This window comes from Cryptotermes secundus, unplaced genomic scaffold (genome assembly GCF_002891405.2).
Source record: "Cryptotermes secundus unplaced genomic scaffold, Csec_1.0 scaffold457, whole genome shotgun sequence".
Lineage (NCBI taxonomy): Eukaryota > Metazoa > Arthropoda > Insecta > Blattodea > Kalotermitidae > Cryptotermes > Cryptotermes secundus.
In genome coordinates, this window is record NW_019721525.1 from 87,884 (window position 1) to 106,613 (window position 18,730).

Genomic DNA, 18,730 nt, shown 5'->3' on the forward strand with positions numbered 1-18,730 from the left:
AGCAGAAAAACTAAATACTAAACCGAGAAAAACATACTTGTATACTATTATAAAAATCCACTGCACAAAAACTAAAGACACACAGGTTGTTCGCTCTGCCACTGAAATGAATAAGAAACGTGCTCCCAGCTTCATTCCCAACCAAAGGGGGATGGATTTGCGGGGGGTGGAGGGGGAGAATGGTCAGACAGCAGGTAAGGAGGACAACAGTCCATCCTGAAACACGGGTCTGAGATGCAACAGGCCGACCAAAATAAAATGTTCTTGGAAAAAGCTACACAAATCGTTGGTTATTCACCTCTGCTTTACAAAGGGAAGGTACCGTTACGGTACCAACAGTCCCGTTAAATTTTACTTCAACCATGGGGCTCAAGAGCCAGAGATATACATTGCAAATATCCCAGGTGTGAGGAACATGATAAGATAAAGTTTAATGAAAATAAACTACCCCCTTTTGAATTACTCGCGGACCACAGGTTGGAAACCACTGCCTTAGACAGCGCGGCGCCTAATGTTTCTAGCAATGCGAAAATAATAGATTCAGCATCCAGTATTAAGGAATTTTGCTCCTGTAATAGCGTATCATTAAAGTCGATCCCGTAAGTGCATACGAGTATTTGGCAAGAAAGATTTACCTTGCACATGCAAGTATTCAGCCTGTAATTATGAGTAACTAAGCATCACTCCACGTACAAACATGAGAGAGTGGAGATATGTGTAGCTCCACTATACGTGACCTCGGCACTAGACGGGGGTTAGCGGCTAACTTCATGCCCCGACCGCTTTACCCCCGGGACCCACTGGATGGGAGGCTGGGTGTCCCCCAGAGCCGGTCTGGAAGCTGTGGAGGAGAGGAAGTCTTTTGTCCCTGCCGGGAATCGAACTTCGGCCGTCCAGCCCATCACTATACAGACTGAGCTACAGAGTTTCCTTAATATACCAAATATTAATACCAAAATCAGAATTATTTTAAAAATATTGGTCTATCATGAATACTCCAAGACGATCAGTAAAAATAGTCTTATATGTGTTAAACGTGGGTCTGTAAGCAAACTTGCCGACTCCGAGGAAACACAACCTTGTGGTGCCTATGTCTGTATATATGGAACTCCGAAAATTGTATATCAGTATCAGACAGCAGAACATTGCACCATGCTTTCCTGTCTATCGGTCTGAAAATATCTGAAACTGCACTAAGGACTGTCGAAGCGAGGAAAGTCTTCGTTCTATAAAACATGCAGAAGTCGGATTTCTACTTTCAAATGCCTTTAGTAGATAATAAATAAAACCTGCAAGTAAAGCTGTCCATTAACGTTGCCGGCAGCAATTTTATCTGCAAAAGAGAGAAGGTCACTTCAAAAATTCACTTCTCTCTTATTCTGTGCCATGCCTATTCACTGACAAGTGGAATTTCTGCGCTTCAGATTCAGCAACTATGGCAATTTCCAAAAAGTTGGGAATTTTCATCGTCAATATTGATTTATGCGAACCTGTTTTCTGAATTTGACTCATAGAAAGCGGTTATCGACATTAATTCTGTGTTTCAGTTGCATTTTCCCGAGCAAATTGATTAAAACAGTAATGATTCTGACTTGTATTCGGTGGGTGCCCATTTCAACCTGGAACACCAACTACAGTGACTAAAGTGTTCATGGTTCTCCTCAGTCCCTCCAGGCAAATGCCACAACAGTACCTCAAATTAGCTCATGACGCTCATGACTGCCACCTTCCACATTCTTTCCAGTTCATCATTCACTGATCATCCTACCAATTGACACTATACAATCTGAGTCAATGACAGCATCATTAAATAAACCACAACAATAAATTGAGTTTTGTATGGTTGGACTCTTGAGCATCTGTGTAAGTTGTACTTTTTTCTAAACTGTGCGGTTTTTCACGAGTATACATGTATTAGTGGAAATTTGTTAAAGACAAATATAAAAACACTTTCTTCCTTTCTGAGCAACCCCAAATAAAATTTCACACAATTCTAAGCTTTTTTTTTTCAATGGCCCTGTATTAAGACATAGGGCTGCATTTACATATGTCCGCCTTCCAGTTTCTGTGCCTATGTATTAACATCATCTGTCCAGTGCAACCATTTTAGTTTCAACGTTTTAAACAAGGTGTCGTTTCCAAGGCATGGAACTTTCTTGTGGCTCAGTGAAGTTAAGAACCCTCACCAGTGATCCTTGTGGCATAAACCTGAATCTCAACTGGGACTCTGAAGGCCCTGACTGAGGTAACTCACTGTTTTCCTCAGTCCTTTCAAGCAATTGCCCAAGTAGTACCTTAAATTATGCCAATGCTGCTTCGTTCCACATCCTGAAAGTATAGTTTCCCTGGGCTTAACTAACTAAGCACCATGCCATGACCTTGTATCGGAGAGTGGAGGTATAGCTTCATGGATCTTCAACTTCGGCACTAAGTGGAGTCCTCCTTTCCATTGTATTATTCATTAGCATCCAGTCATTCAATGTTTAATGCTGTTACTGACAGCATCACTACATAAACTACATATTGTCAATTTTTTCTCTGTTGTTAGCATGTGGTCTGAACAGTGTGTTAAAGATGAACACAAAGAATGTATGTCAGACTTATAGTTCAGTTATGAACAATTTAGAACAGAATATTCCATACATAACTTATATATTTTCAAATTGAAAACAAGTGAAAAAGAGCCATACTGCTTCTGAATTTTAGATACAGTGTAAATATTTAAATTCAATGTTGCTTACAGTTCTATGATTATTATAACTGTTCATGTTTCATTACGATCATAATAAAATCCAACATGATTTTAGAAATGAGAATGAAGTGGTAAAAGTACACCCCTGCTTTAACCCTTCACATTTTAGAGGCAGATTACATCATTTCTTATCAAGCCAAAGAAGAAGACAGATAATAGCTCAACATGAGATAAGATGCTCTCTGCCTTCTTTAGTTTTTTCCTTCCCAAAATCCAGTTAAGATTGTCATGAGAAAACTATACAGCGTCTGGATTCCCACATATACGTATGCTTAGTGGTACACTGAAGAGAATGCCAAGGAGTGTAGGCTTTACTAAATTAAAATCTAAAATGACTTGCTGTAGTTTTGCATATCAACGTCATTAAAAAAATTAAGCCAGTATTTTTAAAAATGACGTATCCCTTCAGACTGCTTGGTCACCAGGCCTGTCACAGCAAAAACTGGTGCTCATAGCTCCCTACACGTTTTTTTTTTTTTTTTACCTCAGAGAGACTGTTCAACTCTCATGTTCTGCCCTGGAACACTTCATAGAATTCATAAGCCATAAGGTTTGTATCAGCACTAAGGGACAAACCCCCACACTGGATTTAGTGCTGAGCAGGATTGTAGGCAGTGACAAAAAATACACACAAACATCAAGGCCTTGGACAGGAGACAAATACACAACCATGGAATTTGCTTGGTTGAAGACCATTTGCACCTTAAAACATGCATCCACTGGAACTGGAATTATTAGACTTCCTGAAGTTTATAAACATAATGTCAGTATTTAGCAATGTAATTTTGAGGGCTAAATAAATACTGTCATGTGTTTGTGACTAGACACAGGGTTTGGATTGATAACTGAATTTCCTGGTTGCTTATAATTGCTCGTAGTAACTACAAATCATTATAAGAGTTTCACTAATTTTCACACTCTATAGATTACTACAACTACAGCACACACAAGTCTTCATTCTGTCATTATTTGTCATTGCTAGATAGCAGCCGCTAACAATGCAACTCAAAACTGAATTACTGACTTCTAAATTATTGTCGGTCCTTGGCAGCACGGTCATTCTCGGTTCAAAATCCCATACGATTCATGGCCATTACTTATTGTCTGACAGCTGTCGGTCGGATAAACTGCTGCTGACCTTTGCCAGAGCAGTCATTCCTGGATTCTGTCTCCTCAATATCCAAGATCAAGACCTTTATTCTCTGCTAGACATGTATGTGTTTAGAAATGGGGCCTCCTCTTCCACATAGGTGCTACATTTGTTGCGCAGTACTTTCAGCACTATCTGCATTGCCACAGCATCCAGGTCACTTTGGACTCTGTGCATCATTTGTCACTGCACTATACTAAGTAACATTTTTGTAGGGTATACAGAGATTTCCTATCAATGAAAGCCTGTGCAGTAGGTTATGCCTTAACTTGTGCAATTCTTTGAAACTATACTTAAGTCAGCTGATTGGTTGTAGGTCTGACAGCCGCAAAGTTTAAGCCTCTTATACTTCCTATGCATGGCTTCTCCTTGTCCAATACCATGTACATTTGGAGTTACATGATTTAGGATTACTTCTGCCTGTGTCCTGAATAATTTAGTTATGTAGTCATACACATAAGGAACTTTGAAAGCTACGTGCAGTTTGTGGACTGATGTGAACCTGCAGCCACTGCAATTTCAAAAGGTGAGCGTCTGCTGCATACTCCCAGGTGGGATATGCCTTTCTGCTTCAGCTATGACTGCTAATTGTTTCCAATTGGCACAATTTCCATTCACTGTGGACTAATTTTGAACAATCTGCTCCACTTTAACTACAGAGGCTTGCACTACATCCCTTTCCTTCTTCACATCCAGATGATCTGCTATTAATTTTTCTTATCTCTCATCAAACAAGACGAGCACAGCCCACCAAGTCCTCACATTGCGTTAGCATAGAAGAGCCATCTCTCTCAAACTCAACAAGCTTTAGACTACCACCTATCTGACACCTTCTGTGCGATGAGTTGTATTTTGGTGTGGTGTTAAAAGATTCACACTAACTACAACTGCTACAAAACTCTTACTTATTTGCTAATCTACACACCACTGTCTCTCTGCTGCTGGTCCTTGTCATATAGTCCTGGCATGGACAACACAGAAAACACCGCATCCTCTATTGTTGCATGTTTATTCATTGCTGTGGAAACGTGTATATCACACAGCTGGGTGACCTGAATGATACTATAACTTCTAAACGGCTAGCTAACTAACTAGTTCTATGGAACACTGTCTTCTTTGAGCAGTTCATGTTTTTCAGGTGGTCACAAAATTACCAGCTTATGACAAACCTGAATATTCATGACCATATAGATCTAAAGGGTTCTGATGAAGGGGTATAACACACGATTACTAGATTCTTGGGCTTTGTCCATCATCTGGTATAAGAAATTAATACAACATTTTGGAAACTTGATCTGTTTCCAACCTCAGGTGATGGATATATATATATATATAAATATAAATTACCTTAGTGAAAACTGTAAAAAAGTGCAATTACAAGCTTTATTAGATACTTATAATTTAACACCAATAACTGAGTTTCCAACTAGAATAAGTACTACTTCTGTCTCATTGACAGATCATTTTTTTATAAACAAGAATGCTTATAACAAATTCCAAGTTTGTTCTGCTATAAATGGTCTCTCAGACCACGATGGGCAAATTTTGATACTTGGAGACATGCTGGTGACGAGGCAAAGTGATCATGTAAGAACATATAGGGACATTAATGAGGAAAACATAGTATGTTTTCAACAGACTTTACAAAATAAAAATTGGATAGAAGTTTATAACCAAGAGAATGTTAATATGAAATTTAATATCTTTCACAATATCCTTTTATCAATCTTAGAAAATAGCTTTCCCATAGTATATAAAAAACAGAAAGACTCTAATAAATGGATAACGAAAGGCATAAGAGAGCATTATACACCTTAGTCAAAAAATCAAGTGATGATAGTTTGAAGTTATACTATAAAAGATATTGTAAGATACATAGTATCAGGCACTGATCTTGATGAAATCCAAGTAAGGTCTAACATTGTGTTAAATTCTTTAAGCCATTGGTTTGCATGTAATGGCCTATCTCTAAATCTGAAAAAAACTAAAGTGTTAAAATTTGATACAATTAATCGAGATAATATGTCTATACATTTAAAGTTTATGATGAGATATTGCATGAGGAAAAGCACGTTAAATTCTTGGGCATTGAAATTGATAAGACCCTGAATTGGAAGTCACAGATTGAATCGATGCTGTCTAGATTGGGCAAGGCATGCTTTGCAATAAGAAACATGAAATTGTATAGCAATATTGAAACACTAAGGATGATTTACCACGCATACTTTCATTCAATTATGAGATATCGAACAGTATTTTGGGGAAAATCGTTGGAGGCTAAGAAGATTTGTCTTTTACAAAAGAAGGCCGTCAGGATAATGATGGGAATGAAACCCAGAGAATCATGTAGAACAGTTTTTAAAAAATTAAAAACTCTGACATTGGCCTCTCTATATATTTTACCTTTAATGATACTAATGATAAACAATTTGGGGTATTATAAAGTATTTAGATATAAATTGCACAGTAATATAATGAAACATACCTAAATAAACATATTTCTGACTATAAATCCTTACAATAAAGCAAAAATTCATCAACTGAATAAAACGAATTATTGATTAATATTTCTTTTAGTTTTCCTAGGAAAAGTTCCTGTCTTGTACTAAATCTCTTACATAGAGAGAAAAAATAAATATTGAAAATACTGTGTTAACACACATAAAACTCCTTTTTGCCTTACTGCTAAATGTGACTGCAATACGTGTAGATTCCCTCTATGTCTTGTGGTCTTATCATGGATTGCATCATTAAAAGTAAAATACTCAAGATTACTTATCATAAAAATCATCAAAAATAATATATATTGGGAGGCCATTGTTAATATGTTTAGTTTATTGAGTACCAGCCTGCATGTATCTCTTTGTTTCAATCCCACCATCACCCTAACAGTTATCTTCTGTAAGAGAAAAATCTCCTTAGCATCTGGTGAGTTACCCCAGAAAACTGTCCCATACCTCATGACTGAATGAAAATATGCATGATATATCATCCTAAGTGTTTCAATATTGCTGCACAACTTCAGATTTCTTAATGCGAAGCATGCCTTGCCCAATCTGGGTAACATCAATTTAACGTGTGTTTTCCAGTTTAAAAACTTATCTATTTCAAGGCCCCCCAAAAATTTAATAATCATTGCATCATATACCTCATTTTTATACTGCAATCGCATTGGCATATTTCCATGATGACTAATTGCTTCAAATTTTAACACTTCAGTTTTCTTCATATTTAAAGATAGGCCATTACTTGTAAACCAAAGGTTTAAGGAATTTAACCCATCTGAACTTTGTTTGGATATCCTGGATATTATCACCATTTTTTTTATTGCTAGTGGGGTGGGAATAAGTTCCTTGTACTGCGGCCACTTCTGGCCAATTGTACCAGCCACAGATGATAGGTGAGGGTGATTGTGGAACAATTGGCGGAATGAAGTTGGCAGGGGAATCTGAAGTACTCTGGGAAAACCTGCCCCAGTGCCATTTTGTCCACCACAAATCCCACTTGACCAGACCCCGGGATCGAAGCCAGGCCGCCGCGGTGAGAAGCCAGCAACTAACTCCTTGAGCTAAGGTACGACCTTTTCACCCGATAGTAGTACACTTGTATCTAAGGTCATCAGTCATTGTGTCGTTAAATATAAAGGTTTGGTATGAGTAACTTTTTTTAAGTGAATTTTGTGCAGTTTTTAATTTTCCTTTATACGCTTTCCATATTACACATCTTGTGGAAGGAAAGGTGCTCCCTGTTCGAAGTGGCATGTGGATGGAACTGATGTTAAATGAGGTCTGTGACTAATGGGCTGATTTGGCCGCACCATAGCTCAAACGGTTAGTTGCTGGCTTCCCACTGCGGTGGCCCATGTTTGATCCCGTCTGGTCAAGTGGGATTTGTGGTGGACAAAGTGGCGCTGGGGCGGGTTTTCTCCGAGTACTTCGGTTTTCCCTGCCAATCTTCATTCCACCAANCATTATCATAATCACCCAGGGCAGGCTACAGTAGTCCAACCAGTGGCCGCCGTGCTGAGTGGACCCAGTTGAACTCCACCCCACACTAAGTGAATTAAAGAAAAAACAGGTTGATTTACTTTGAAATGTAAATTTACAAAAATAATGATGGAATAAACTGTAGCACTTTTTGCAAAACCAGTTTCATGAACATTGGATTCTGTGTTTATTTTTTCAGCTTGTAACAAGAAAGCATGGTGATGTCCAGATAGAAGGATTTAACCCCTCTGCTGAGGAAGCTTCAGAGGGAACAAGTGAAGCTGTAGAATGTGGAGTTGATGTTGTATTGAACCAGAGGCTTAGTGAAACATATGCCTTTGGAGATAAGAAGAGTTTCACAGCATATCTGAAGGAATACATGAAAAAGTTAGTGGTGACAACCCTTTCACAATTAGTCTATTTTCCAGGTACCTGGCCTGAAACACTTACGGCAAATATGGCTCATTTTACAGGTCTCACTTCAGAAATTCACCAAAAATAGTACTTTTGTCAAAGACTTGAAGAAATCACTTTTATTCACTATAAATAGCAGATTTAAAAATAGCCTAAAAGTGCAAATACTATAAATAATTTGAAAAAAAAAATAAATTGGAGGAATATAATGTAGAATAGGAATATAAGTATAGAGATTAAAATTTATGTAATTTAGGCAAAAAAATGAAATTATCCCACCCCCTATCAAGCCTTTAAGGATGGTAATATTTTTCTGTAAATTTTAATACAAGTTTCATGCATGAAGAGCTCTCTGGTCCAGAACTACATCACATTACATAGAACAGTGTATACATACCTTTTGCAGTTAGTACCTGTGTTTAGGAAAGCATTCTTCATGCAGCCCCTTGTTGCCATTTGGTGCATACTGTGCTGGCTGTCTGCCTCCTCTCCTTGTGCTGCAGACAGTGCATTGGGACTATTTCTTTTCATGTAGTTTTCTGAGTCCTCATGGTCCCTGAGGATCATCAACTCCAGCATTGTCCTTCATTGCCAACCACTCCTCCCCCACACTCCCGATTGTGGATCGTGGACACAATGTGGTTTTACCTGGTTTTCAGTTTGCCAAGCCCCTTGTAGAGAATGTAGTTATTCAACACCATCCTGGCTATGATGTTGAAAGCTTCATTATTCCAGTAACGCACTATCTGCCTTTCATCCAATAAGTATACAGCATCATGTCTGTAGAGCCATTGCCACCCAGAAACTTGTTGTAGGATATGATAATTTTTTGTTTTATTTGTGCATTGCCACCATGTATTCCCTCTACTTCTCTTCTTGGGCTTTGGGATGTCAGAAGAGTAGAATGACAGGATTTCTTTGTGATTTCTTCTCGCAGAAATCACAAGAACAAGATCTGCAATACATTTTTTTGTCCACTTGCAAATTTGTTCTTGAACTGCTGGGGTAAAAGTTTCCTATTCCTGCTAAAAGTTCCAGTGATTCAGCTGATGGGAGATGGCAGACAAGTGGAACAGGCATGAAATAGTTGTCGACAAAGACATAGTAGCCTTTGTTGAGGTACCCTCCAATCTCAAGTAATTTTTTCACAACTGTGTACCGCAGGCGTTTTTTTTAATCTTGTCCTTGTCTACCTAAGACCTGGCCCCTCTGTATGTGAAAACCCCCAGGCATAGTTGGACACAGTCATACAAGATCCAAAATTTGTCTCCCCAAAGGTGGCAGTGCTTGTTAGGCAAATATTGCCTGATATTGGTTTTGTTTTTGGTACCTACCAGGCTTTCACAGAAACTAATTTCTTGAGGAAGTGTGTAGTGATGTCTGAGTACCCTGTCTGCATGGTCCTCATGAGGTTGGTACCTTGAACAGGGATTGTAGCCTAGTTCTGCAGTGCCTGACAGTCCTGCATTATTGTTGAGGTGGAAGAATCGCAGCAAGTAAGAAAAGCAACACTAAATAAACATTTTCCCAAATCATGGAGTGGCTTGGGAACAGAAAGTTGGCCAGTATGTTTCTGTGGTTGGCTTTTTGATTGTGCCCCTATTTAGAATACAGGCAAGGTATCCTTTCATCTCATGCATGGTAATTTTCATCAAGTTCTTTAGTGGAGTGGGAACATTGCCTGCTTTACTGCTAATCATTTCCTGTGCATATCTGTTTTATGCTTGTCACCATGAAGGTAAGGATCAAGTCTGTGAGGAAGAGACAGAAGCAAGCAATAGGAGAATTAGGAGGAGGCATATGTATGCTTAGGTGCAGACAGATTTTAGAATTGGAAAGGAAGAGGGAGAGTTTGCCCAGGTGACAAAATTTCCTGTAGTCTTCATCATCCATGTTATCCTCTTCACTGTTAGACACAGGGTGAGCAGCTGGTGATGTGACATATGGGGTATCTTCTTCACTTGTTTTATCAATGTCACTTTCCAGAATAAAGTCACTATCACTGTTAGTTGTATCTAAATATTCCAACATGTCAAGAGTCATCTAACGTCAGTTATTGTCTAGTTAACGATGTAAAATAACTATGTATACTATAAGCTCTGAAAAATGTAACAAAAATATAATAAATAATATATAACTTATTATAAAATCAAAATACTGCCACTAAGCATTGAGCCACCAATGGGATATTGGTAATATGGAATATAAGTGAGCTTATCATATTTCATTTGTCTTAAAAAATGTATTGTATGTAAAGGGATGCCACCTGGGTGTAAAACAACTCTGAAATTGACCTTGGAGAATTAGGTATCTTGTGCTGCCACCTTTGTGCTCTTTATGTAACTAAAAGAGTGTGATTTAGATGGAGCTGATAAATTGGCCACCTGAGTGTTCTGGTTATTACCCAATGCTCTGATGGATCAGTACACTGAGCATATAAGGGTTAATATATTCAAAGGCCCAATAGATGGCTGTGGTCGCAGTGCAAGGGCCAAGAAAGCCCACCCCTTATACATAATATATTCAAGAACATGCTAATTTCTTTGCCATATTTACTGCATGAATGTATACTGGGTGTCTCTGTTATTGGAAGGGGAGGCACTGTGAATGCTTAATATATTTCCATTGCCTTACTGGGTGAATGTTTTAGATTGTTCCTTAATTTTGGTGATATTTATAAAAATTAATATAATTTAAATTGCATGGAATTGCTGGGTTTTTTATACATTGCAGATGCTGCTGTCATATATTTTACTTTGTCATCTGGAGTAGCAAAGAGTCTTAGTGGAAAGCTGCATCCATCATGTGTATTGTTGAGACTCAAAGTCTGTTTGATTTGCATTTTAAGCCAACAAGTTTTGAGTTCCTTAATGATCTGCATTCAGGTGTCCTGTGCTTAAAAGACTTCAGTATATGTAAGCAAATGTTGCAAAGTGTAAGACATTATAGGGTGGGCTGCCATTGGCAATACACTGCTTCCCAGTTATGTCATGTTGCTGCTTAAATTTCTGAACAGTGTACATAGTAGTCAGTAGGTTGAAAGTGCTGTTTTGTACCAGTGCATTTTACTGTATGAGCTAGGATTTTTATTAGTATTTTGTGTATATATTCAGTATTGTTGTTTGTATGTTCTGTTGGGTATGTACAAGTATAATTTTTTTCTGTTTTCAGATTAGTCCAAAAATTAGAGGAAAAGAGCCCAGATGAAGTTAGTGTTTTCAAAAACAATACAAATAAAGTCATGAAATATATTTTGTTCAGGTTTAAGGACCTTCAGTTTTACACAGGTCTGTTTTCAGCACTTTTCATGTGCAAATGATAGGATGATAATTTTGTAACAAAATGTTACATGAAATTTAACATACATTTGTAATTAGAACTCCTTTATTGTGTAGGTGAATCCATGGACATCGATGGTATGGTTGCCATGCTTGAGTACAGAGACACTGATGGCGATAGTGTTCCTGTTTTAATGTTAGTTAAACATGGTCTAGAAGAAGAGAAGTTTTAGGCAAGGTTGACATCAATATTGAATCGTTAATATAAGTGTACAGAAGTGCAGTTGCAGCAGCATAGAGGTGTCTTGCGTCTGCAACTCTGTAGGATGTGTAACAAAAATAGTATCTGCTCAGGGTCCATATCTATCAAGGNGTAAGTGTACAGAAGTGCAGTTGCAGCAGCACAGAGGTGTCTTGCGTCTGCAACTCTGTAGGATGTGTGTGGGGTTTTTTTCTTAACGTGTAGTCTTTGTCATTCTCCTATGACAACCCACTTCTTCGGAACAATTTGTTGGCCCTGAAAAGGACCNTGTCCAGCGTTCGTTCCGTCGATACACCTAGTTGACTTGCTAAACTCTCCAGCTGCTGCTTGGACAAATCATGGATCCATGTGCGTGGCATTTTGACTAAGCATGGAACACAACAAGAAAAAGTATAAGTACAATATACGTAAACATACACAGAGCCTATGACAGGTTATTTACAATCCATCGACCCAGGCACAGCCTAGGGGGCTATTAATTAGCGTTCCAAAGGTCCTAAGTGAAAATCGATCGCTCTGCTACCACTTGTGCCGCTTACCGCTCTGCTACCACATGTGCCGCTTGTCCGTCTTACGGTCTGCTACCACAGCACCGTCACTCTCTGGCACCTTTCGGCTCCGTCTACCCTTCCTCAATCAGAGGGGGAAACGGTGCTCCGTCATACGGCTCTCGTGCTGTGCTCACACGCTCCCTAAGTTAGAGTAAGGGATCCAAGCTAGCAGCGAGGTAAATCTAGTTACAAATGATGGCAATCAATATAATAACAAATAACAGAATTTAATAAACACAACTAACACATAACCAAAGACAAGAATTCGTTGTTGTTACAGTGCACGAGCCCAAGAAATTAAACAGAACAACTCAACTAATTGCACATTTACATGCTCGCATACAGCGGCATCTAACTCGGGCAGAATGGCCCATATTTACTGGCGCAACAATTTGCCTTGGTTGCATGAAAACATAACTACTACTTTCTAGCTGGGCCACAGGCTGAGTCTAAACCAAATACACAATATGAATTATAAACACAGGTTTAACTAAACTGGTATGAGTCGCCGCCGTACTACAAACCCAACGATGGGCGACCGCGGGCGATCTCGCCGGCCGCAAACCAGCGCACTACTTGCCAAAACCAATTTTGGATTCCCAGCCAAACAGGAATTTGACAATCACTCCGGCTGGCTCGGCGCCGCGAGCAAGGCCTTATGGATCCATAACCAGAACTGTCCTCCGAACTCGAATTAACTTCCAAGCAAGGCTCCCATGGGGGTAGAAAGGAGGGGAGAGGGCAACACCACGTGACCCAGATCCACATGTGGAGGGGGTGGGGGATAAGTTCAAGAACCTCGATCAAGGGGATCAAGGGGCTGGAAGCCCATGACATCATACAGGAGCCATGCGGACATCGATGGTATGGTTGCCATGTTTGAGTACAGAGACATTGATGGCGATAGTGTTCCTGTTTTAATGTTATTTAAACATGGTCTAGAAGAAAAGAAGTTTTAGGCAAGGTTGACATCAAAATTGAATGGTCAATGTAAGTGTACAGAAGTGCAGTTGCAGCAGCATAGAAGTTTCTTGCGTCTGCAACTCTGTAGGATGTGTAACAAAAATATGCTACAGTGAAATCCCTATATAATGAATCCCTGGAGAATGAATGGTATTTCATTAAATCAAGGTTTTCACCAGTTGAAATTAATCATAATTACATTAAGAAATTGCTCATTTACTTACAAACTTCACATGAGTGTGATAAAATTATTTGTTACATAAATAGTTCTACACAAAGAAATACAGTTACTCTGTAATATCAGATTAATTTCTAAAATAATTAGTGACACATGAAACAGTGTTAGTGTGGAAATTGTTTCAGGCAGAGAAAATATATCAATTCAATTTATGTACATTCCGTAAAATCCAGATACAGGTAGACACCATAGGATTTGGAAGAAGTCAAATACAGTTATTCTGCATAATAACAATCTAATTGAAAAATTAATAAGAATACAAATTACATAAATATAAGTTAAATGTGCTTCAATTTGAGACTGTTAGCAGGAATGGTGTCAATGAGTACATCGCTAATAAGTAATAAGATTATAAATTACGTAGATACAACTTAATTATACATGTGCATCACAGTTTGAGCCTTTTGTCAAAAACACTGTCAATGAGTACATCGTTAAAGGTTATAAAATATGTAAGTAAAAGTAAAAGCAAGCAAGAAATCGCCATTCATACATCATAGATCCCCATAAGAGAGACTTGTGAATACAGTAAAATACAGCAAAAAACGGCAAGCGGGATGATAACATAGATGAAAATATTCTTCCAATTAGTATAATTTAATTACTAGTATACAATTATTTTATCTTATTGGCTATAATTTATTTATTCATTCATTCCTTCATATATTTACAGTCATCAAGCCTTAGTTGGGTGGTAAACTAAAATAAACAGTGACCATGAAACAGATCACTTTAATCATTACTGTGGTTAAACTATTCCTCCAGTGAGTAAAATGAATTTAGGAGTATAAATCTTTTTAAAGCAAATTTAAATTGTTTAATATCACGAGTTATGTTCTTTATGCTAGGAGGTAGGCTGTTAAAAACCTTGATACCAAAATAATACGTTCCTTTTTGGAATGCTGACAAATTGCATGTAGAATAGTGAAGGTTCTTATGTCATGTATTGATGCTATGAATTTGAGAGTTAGTTTTAAATTGTTCTCTGTTTTCAGCCATATACAGGGAGATCAAAAAGTAGCACACATCACACTAAGCAATTATATTTTGCTGGTTTAATGCACAAACTACAAGACATACAGCACATACTATTAATGTTTATAACCTTGCATCTTAGAAATGCAAAATCAAAAGATGTCCTTACAACATATGTTCAAAATGGCTTCCCTGTTCAGCAATGCATGTGTGAGCTCTGTTTACCATGTTTGACGCCACTCTGTGGAGCACCTGTAAACTGATGCTGTTAATCACTGTCGTAATGTTCCTCTTGAGGTCATCCAGTGTATGCAGATTGTTTTTATAGACAGTTCTTTGAGGTACCCCCAAAGGAAAGAAATCTGCAGGTGACAAATTGGGCGAAGGCAGGGGCCACAGTCCTTTCGAAATGAGACGGTCACCGAAAAACTCACACAAGAACTGCATGGTTTCATTAGACATGTGACATGTGACACCATCTTGCTGCAACCAACACTCACGTTCATCAACTTCAAGAAGCACAATAAACTGTGTAATGATGTTTTGGTACACTGGAGTGTTCACTGTTGTTTCAAAGAAAATTGGGCCCACTATTCGACAACGTGATATAGCACCCCACACTCCAATTTTCTGAGAGTGCAAGGGCTTTTCATGTAACATGTAGATTTTCAGATGACCAAATCCTCTTGTTTTGACTGTTCACGTAGCCACTAAGGTGAAACCACACTTCGTCAGTGAAGAAAACTCAATCAGACTCTTCAATTCCATGAAAACTCGTTCTTGGGAAAACAACATGTTGGTCACACAATAAACAAAGCTATACTGCAGACGTATGACCAATACATGACAAATGGCATTTCTACTCATTGTTAGTACTCCTACAGGACCATCTAGCCGTAGGAGATATAATTATATTAACTACACTACAATTTATAACAACTTTTGGTTTGATATGCGCAACTTTTTGATTTCCTTGTATAACGAGAGAGAAAATATATACTTGTTTTCATAACAGTTTTGCTAAATCTAGGAATGAGTACCAGAACATCAAACATTTCTTACTCTGTATGTTCGTTATTTAACAAATAAAAATATACTAAATATGGAAGTATGTTGTTTATCTAGGGCTTCGGCCATAGCCAGAGAATATATTTCATTATGGGAACACTAAATTTGATTTGTTTCATTCTGGTCCGTCACACTAACAATTATAAAGACAAGATAACTCCATCCAGTGTGACTATTTAAGTTTTACCACTTGAAAACTTAGCACTTTTACATGTTTTGGTCCTTATGGATCATCTTCAGAGGGAACATCAATACTTATTTGGAAACTGCTATTACAATAGGTGTTCTGAGTGCTAAATTACATACACAATGTCTGGAATACACAAAATCCAATTTTTTTCACAATCACAGCAGCTTTCCTGGTACTAAAGTTTTTAAAACTTTGTTGTTTAAGTTAAAATTTGTAAACCAAGTAGGTCCGTGTGACTTCTCCTATCGTCTTTCTTGAAGGGGGCTGAACTTGTACCGCCTGTCTATCTTGAGAAGGAGATTCTTAGTATCGTCCTGTGTTTGTTCATGGCTTGCTGCGTTGTTTTCACTGTTCAAGTTTTCAAGTGGTAAAACTTAAATAGTCATATTGGACGGAGTTGTTTTGTCTTTATATGGGAACACTAAATAGGAATTTCACTGTATTTTATTTTTAAGCTCATAACCATGAATGAGATTCATTTGGATGGCAAGGTGAGTGCTGCATGTGTTCTCATGGCTGTGTCACCAAAGCTGGGCTGAAAAATACTTCATATTTTCAAACTACACACACACACACATAGTCATTTTTGATACCAAATGGTTGATGTCGCTAGATTGTAATAGAATCTTTACTGATACTGTTTGTGTATGAAATGAGCTTCTCTTAGTACTTTGCAGTTTCAGGTTCTATATACGGAATTTAAATGAAATCCTTATCTTCAGTAAGAGCCACAGTCATGTGGCTAACATCTGTATTTTATGGTAGAATGTGTAGTAATTTGCAAAAACTTGTTGCCATCTCTCTCAAGGTACAGTTCAGCCATTCACTTCAAATAGCATGTGATTGTACCTCAGTCAAATCCTTGTGGACTCAGTTTTCTCATTCACTTTAGTCCAAGCTGTACACTTTGTACTGACATTAACTCCGCAAGAATATATGGAAATGCTTCTATGTAACAGAAACCCAGTAGGAAATAGTGGCTGAAAGTTAAAAATGGTTTTGGTTCATCACATGGGAAAGCAAGTGCAGTGAATGTATCTAGAGTCAGTGACGGTAGGCAGATAGAAACACATACAGCTGAGTTGTTAGTACCTGATTCTAGTCCTGTTTAGGTTGAAATTGCTATTGCAAAAATTGAAAAGGCGTAAATCGCCATGTAATGATTAAATTCCAGTAGAACTGATTCAAGCAGGTGGCGAAACATTGTGGCCTGAGATCAATAAACTCATTATTTCTATTCTTTTACCAGTTTCCAAGAAGGGCAATAAAAGTGACCAGTAATTATCATGGGATATCACTGTCGTCAGCTTCATACAAAATTTTATCCAATATCCCTGTCTCGAGGTCAAGTCCATATATAGATGAAATTATTGAGGGTCATCTGTGGGTTTCAATATAACAGATCAACTACTAATCGGATATTTTGCAATTTTCAAATACTGGAGTAAAAATGGGAGTACAGTGAGGCAGTACATCAGGCATTCATAGACTTCAAGAAAGGCTACGATTCGGTTAGGAAGTGTTGTGCAGTATTTGGGGCACCCATGAAACTAGGCTGATTAAAATGCGTTTAAATGAAATGTATAGTAAAGTCTGTATAGGTAAACATTTGTCTGAGTTTCCTATCTAAAATGACTAAAACAAGGAGATGCTTTATAGCCACTGCTTATCAACTTTGCTTTAGAATATGCCATTAGGAAGGTCCAGGAAAAGCAGGTGGGACTGAAATGCGACATATCAGCTTCTGGTTTGTGCTGATGATGTGAATATGCTGCGATATAACATAGATACCATAAAGAAATACACAGAAACTTCAATTGATGCTAGTAAGGAGGTTGTTCTAGAAGGAAATGCAGAGAAAACTAAGTACATGTTGCTGTCTTGTCACTAGAATGCAGAGCAAAATCAAGGCATAAAGATAACAGATGCTTTGACAATGTCCACAGTTCAAATATTTGGGACAACAGTAAAAGGAAAAATTTGATTCAGGAGGAAATTAAGAGGAGGCTAATTTTGGGTAGTGCTTGCTACCATTCAATCCAGGAGCTTTTATCTTCTGTCTCCAAAAAAAATTCTGTCGCCTGTAATCCACTGTTTGTTGGCAAAGTTAGTTCTGTTTGTTGTTTACATTCCCTACAGAACGGACAGTACTTGGTAAGATGAGCACTGACTAAATAATTAACATTAATATTACTACATCTACATCACGAGCCTGCAATAACAGTGTTTATATACACATAAATATAGAATACTCCAACTTGTCTGTGGGAACACAACAAAATTACAAAAACCAGCGACTGACTCGATGATGTAAAGCATCAATTGAAGAATTTTATTCTTGTTTTATACTATAACTTTTATTTTATATAATCTAATTTATTGTATTTTTACATCAAGTATTTTATATAATATTGTATCCAATTTTACTAGTACTGCATTTCAGTGGTGTGTATATGTTAGCCACATATTTGCCTGATGATGGCTATTAATAGCCAAAACATGTAGGAGAGCCAAAACTAGGCACTGACATCAATATAGTTGTGTTGTGACGGTTTTAATAAAGAAGGAGATATAATATTTAGGTAATCTAGCTGGCACCACAGTATTTTTACTGTGAAGAAAGGCCTAAAATTGAGAAATACAAAAAGGAGGTTTTATTGTCCTTGTAAGTGAATGAAAGCATGTTTGAATACCATGCATCAGTATTTTCTGTAGGTGCATGGCGCTGCACATGCAAAAGTAAAATGTCTAATAGATATGTGGTATGCATACTATATGTACACCTGATTTGAATGGCATGAGGTAGTGACAACAGACTAAAATGATGTGATATATAACCTGAACATACTGAAAATATCTTGTACATAAAACAAATAATATTGCTGTGTGGCTGTGTACATTTT

At 37.7% G+C, this 18,730-nt stretch overlaps 1 protein-coding gene and 1 long non-coding RNA gene across 2 annotated transcripts in view; one reads left to right on the forward strand and one right to left on the reverse strand.

Annotated features, from left to right (window-relative positions):
* Positions 1 to 179: 179 nt before the first annotated feature.
* On the forward strand, positions 180 to 11,954 carry LOC111875506 (translationally-controlled tumor protein homolog). Its single transcript, XM_023871810.1, has 4 exons — positions 180 to 194; positions 8,052 to 8,275; positions 11,474 to 11,589; positions 11,698 to 11,954. The coding sequence occupies exons 1-4, from the start codon at positions 180 to 182 to the stop codon at positions 11,811 to 11,813; spliced, it is 471 nt and encodes a 156-aa protein (XP_023727578.1). The 3' UTR covers positions 11,814 to 11,954.
* A 162-nt stretch (positions 11,955 to 12,116) lies between these two features.
* Positions 12,117 to 18,730, reverse strand: part of LOC111875511 — a 12,140-nt gene continuing 5,526 nt past the window's right edge. Inside the window, exon 3 of the long non-coding RNA XR_002844741.2 lies at positions 12,117 to 12,206. This is a non-coding gene — a long non-coding RNA (uncharacterized LOC111875511). The remainder of the gene's footprint in view (positions 12,207 to 18,730) is intronic.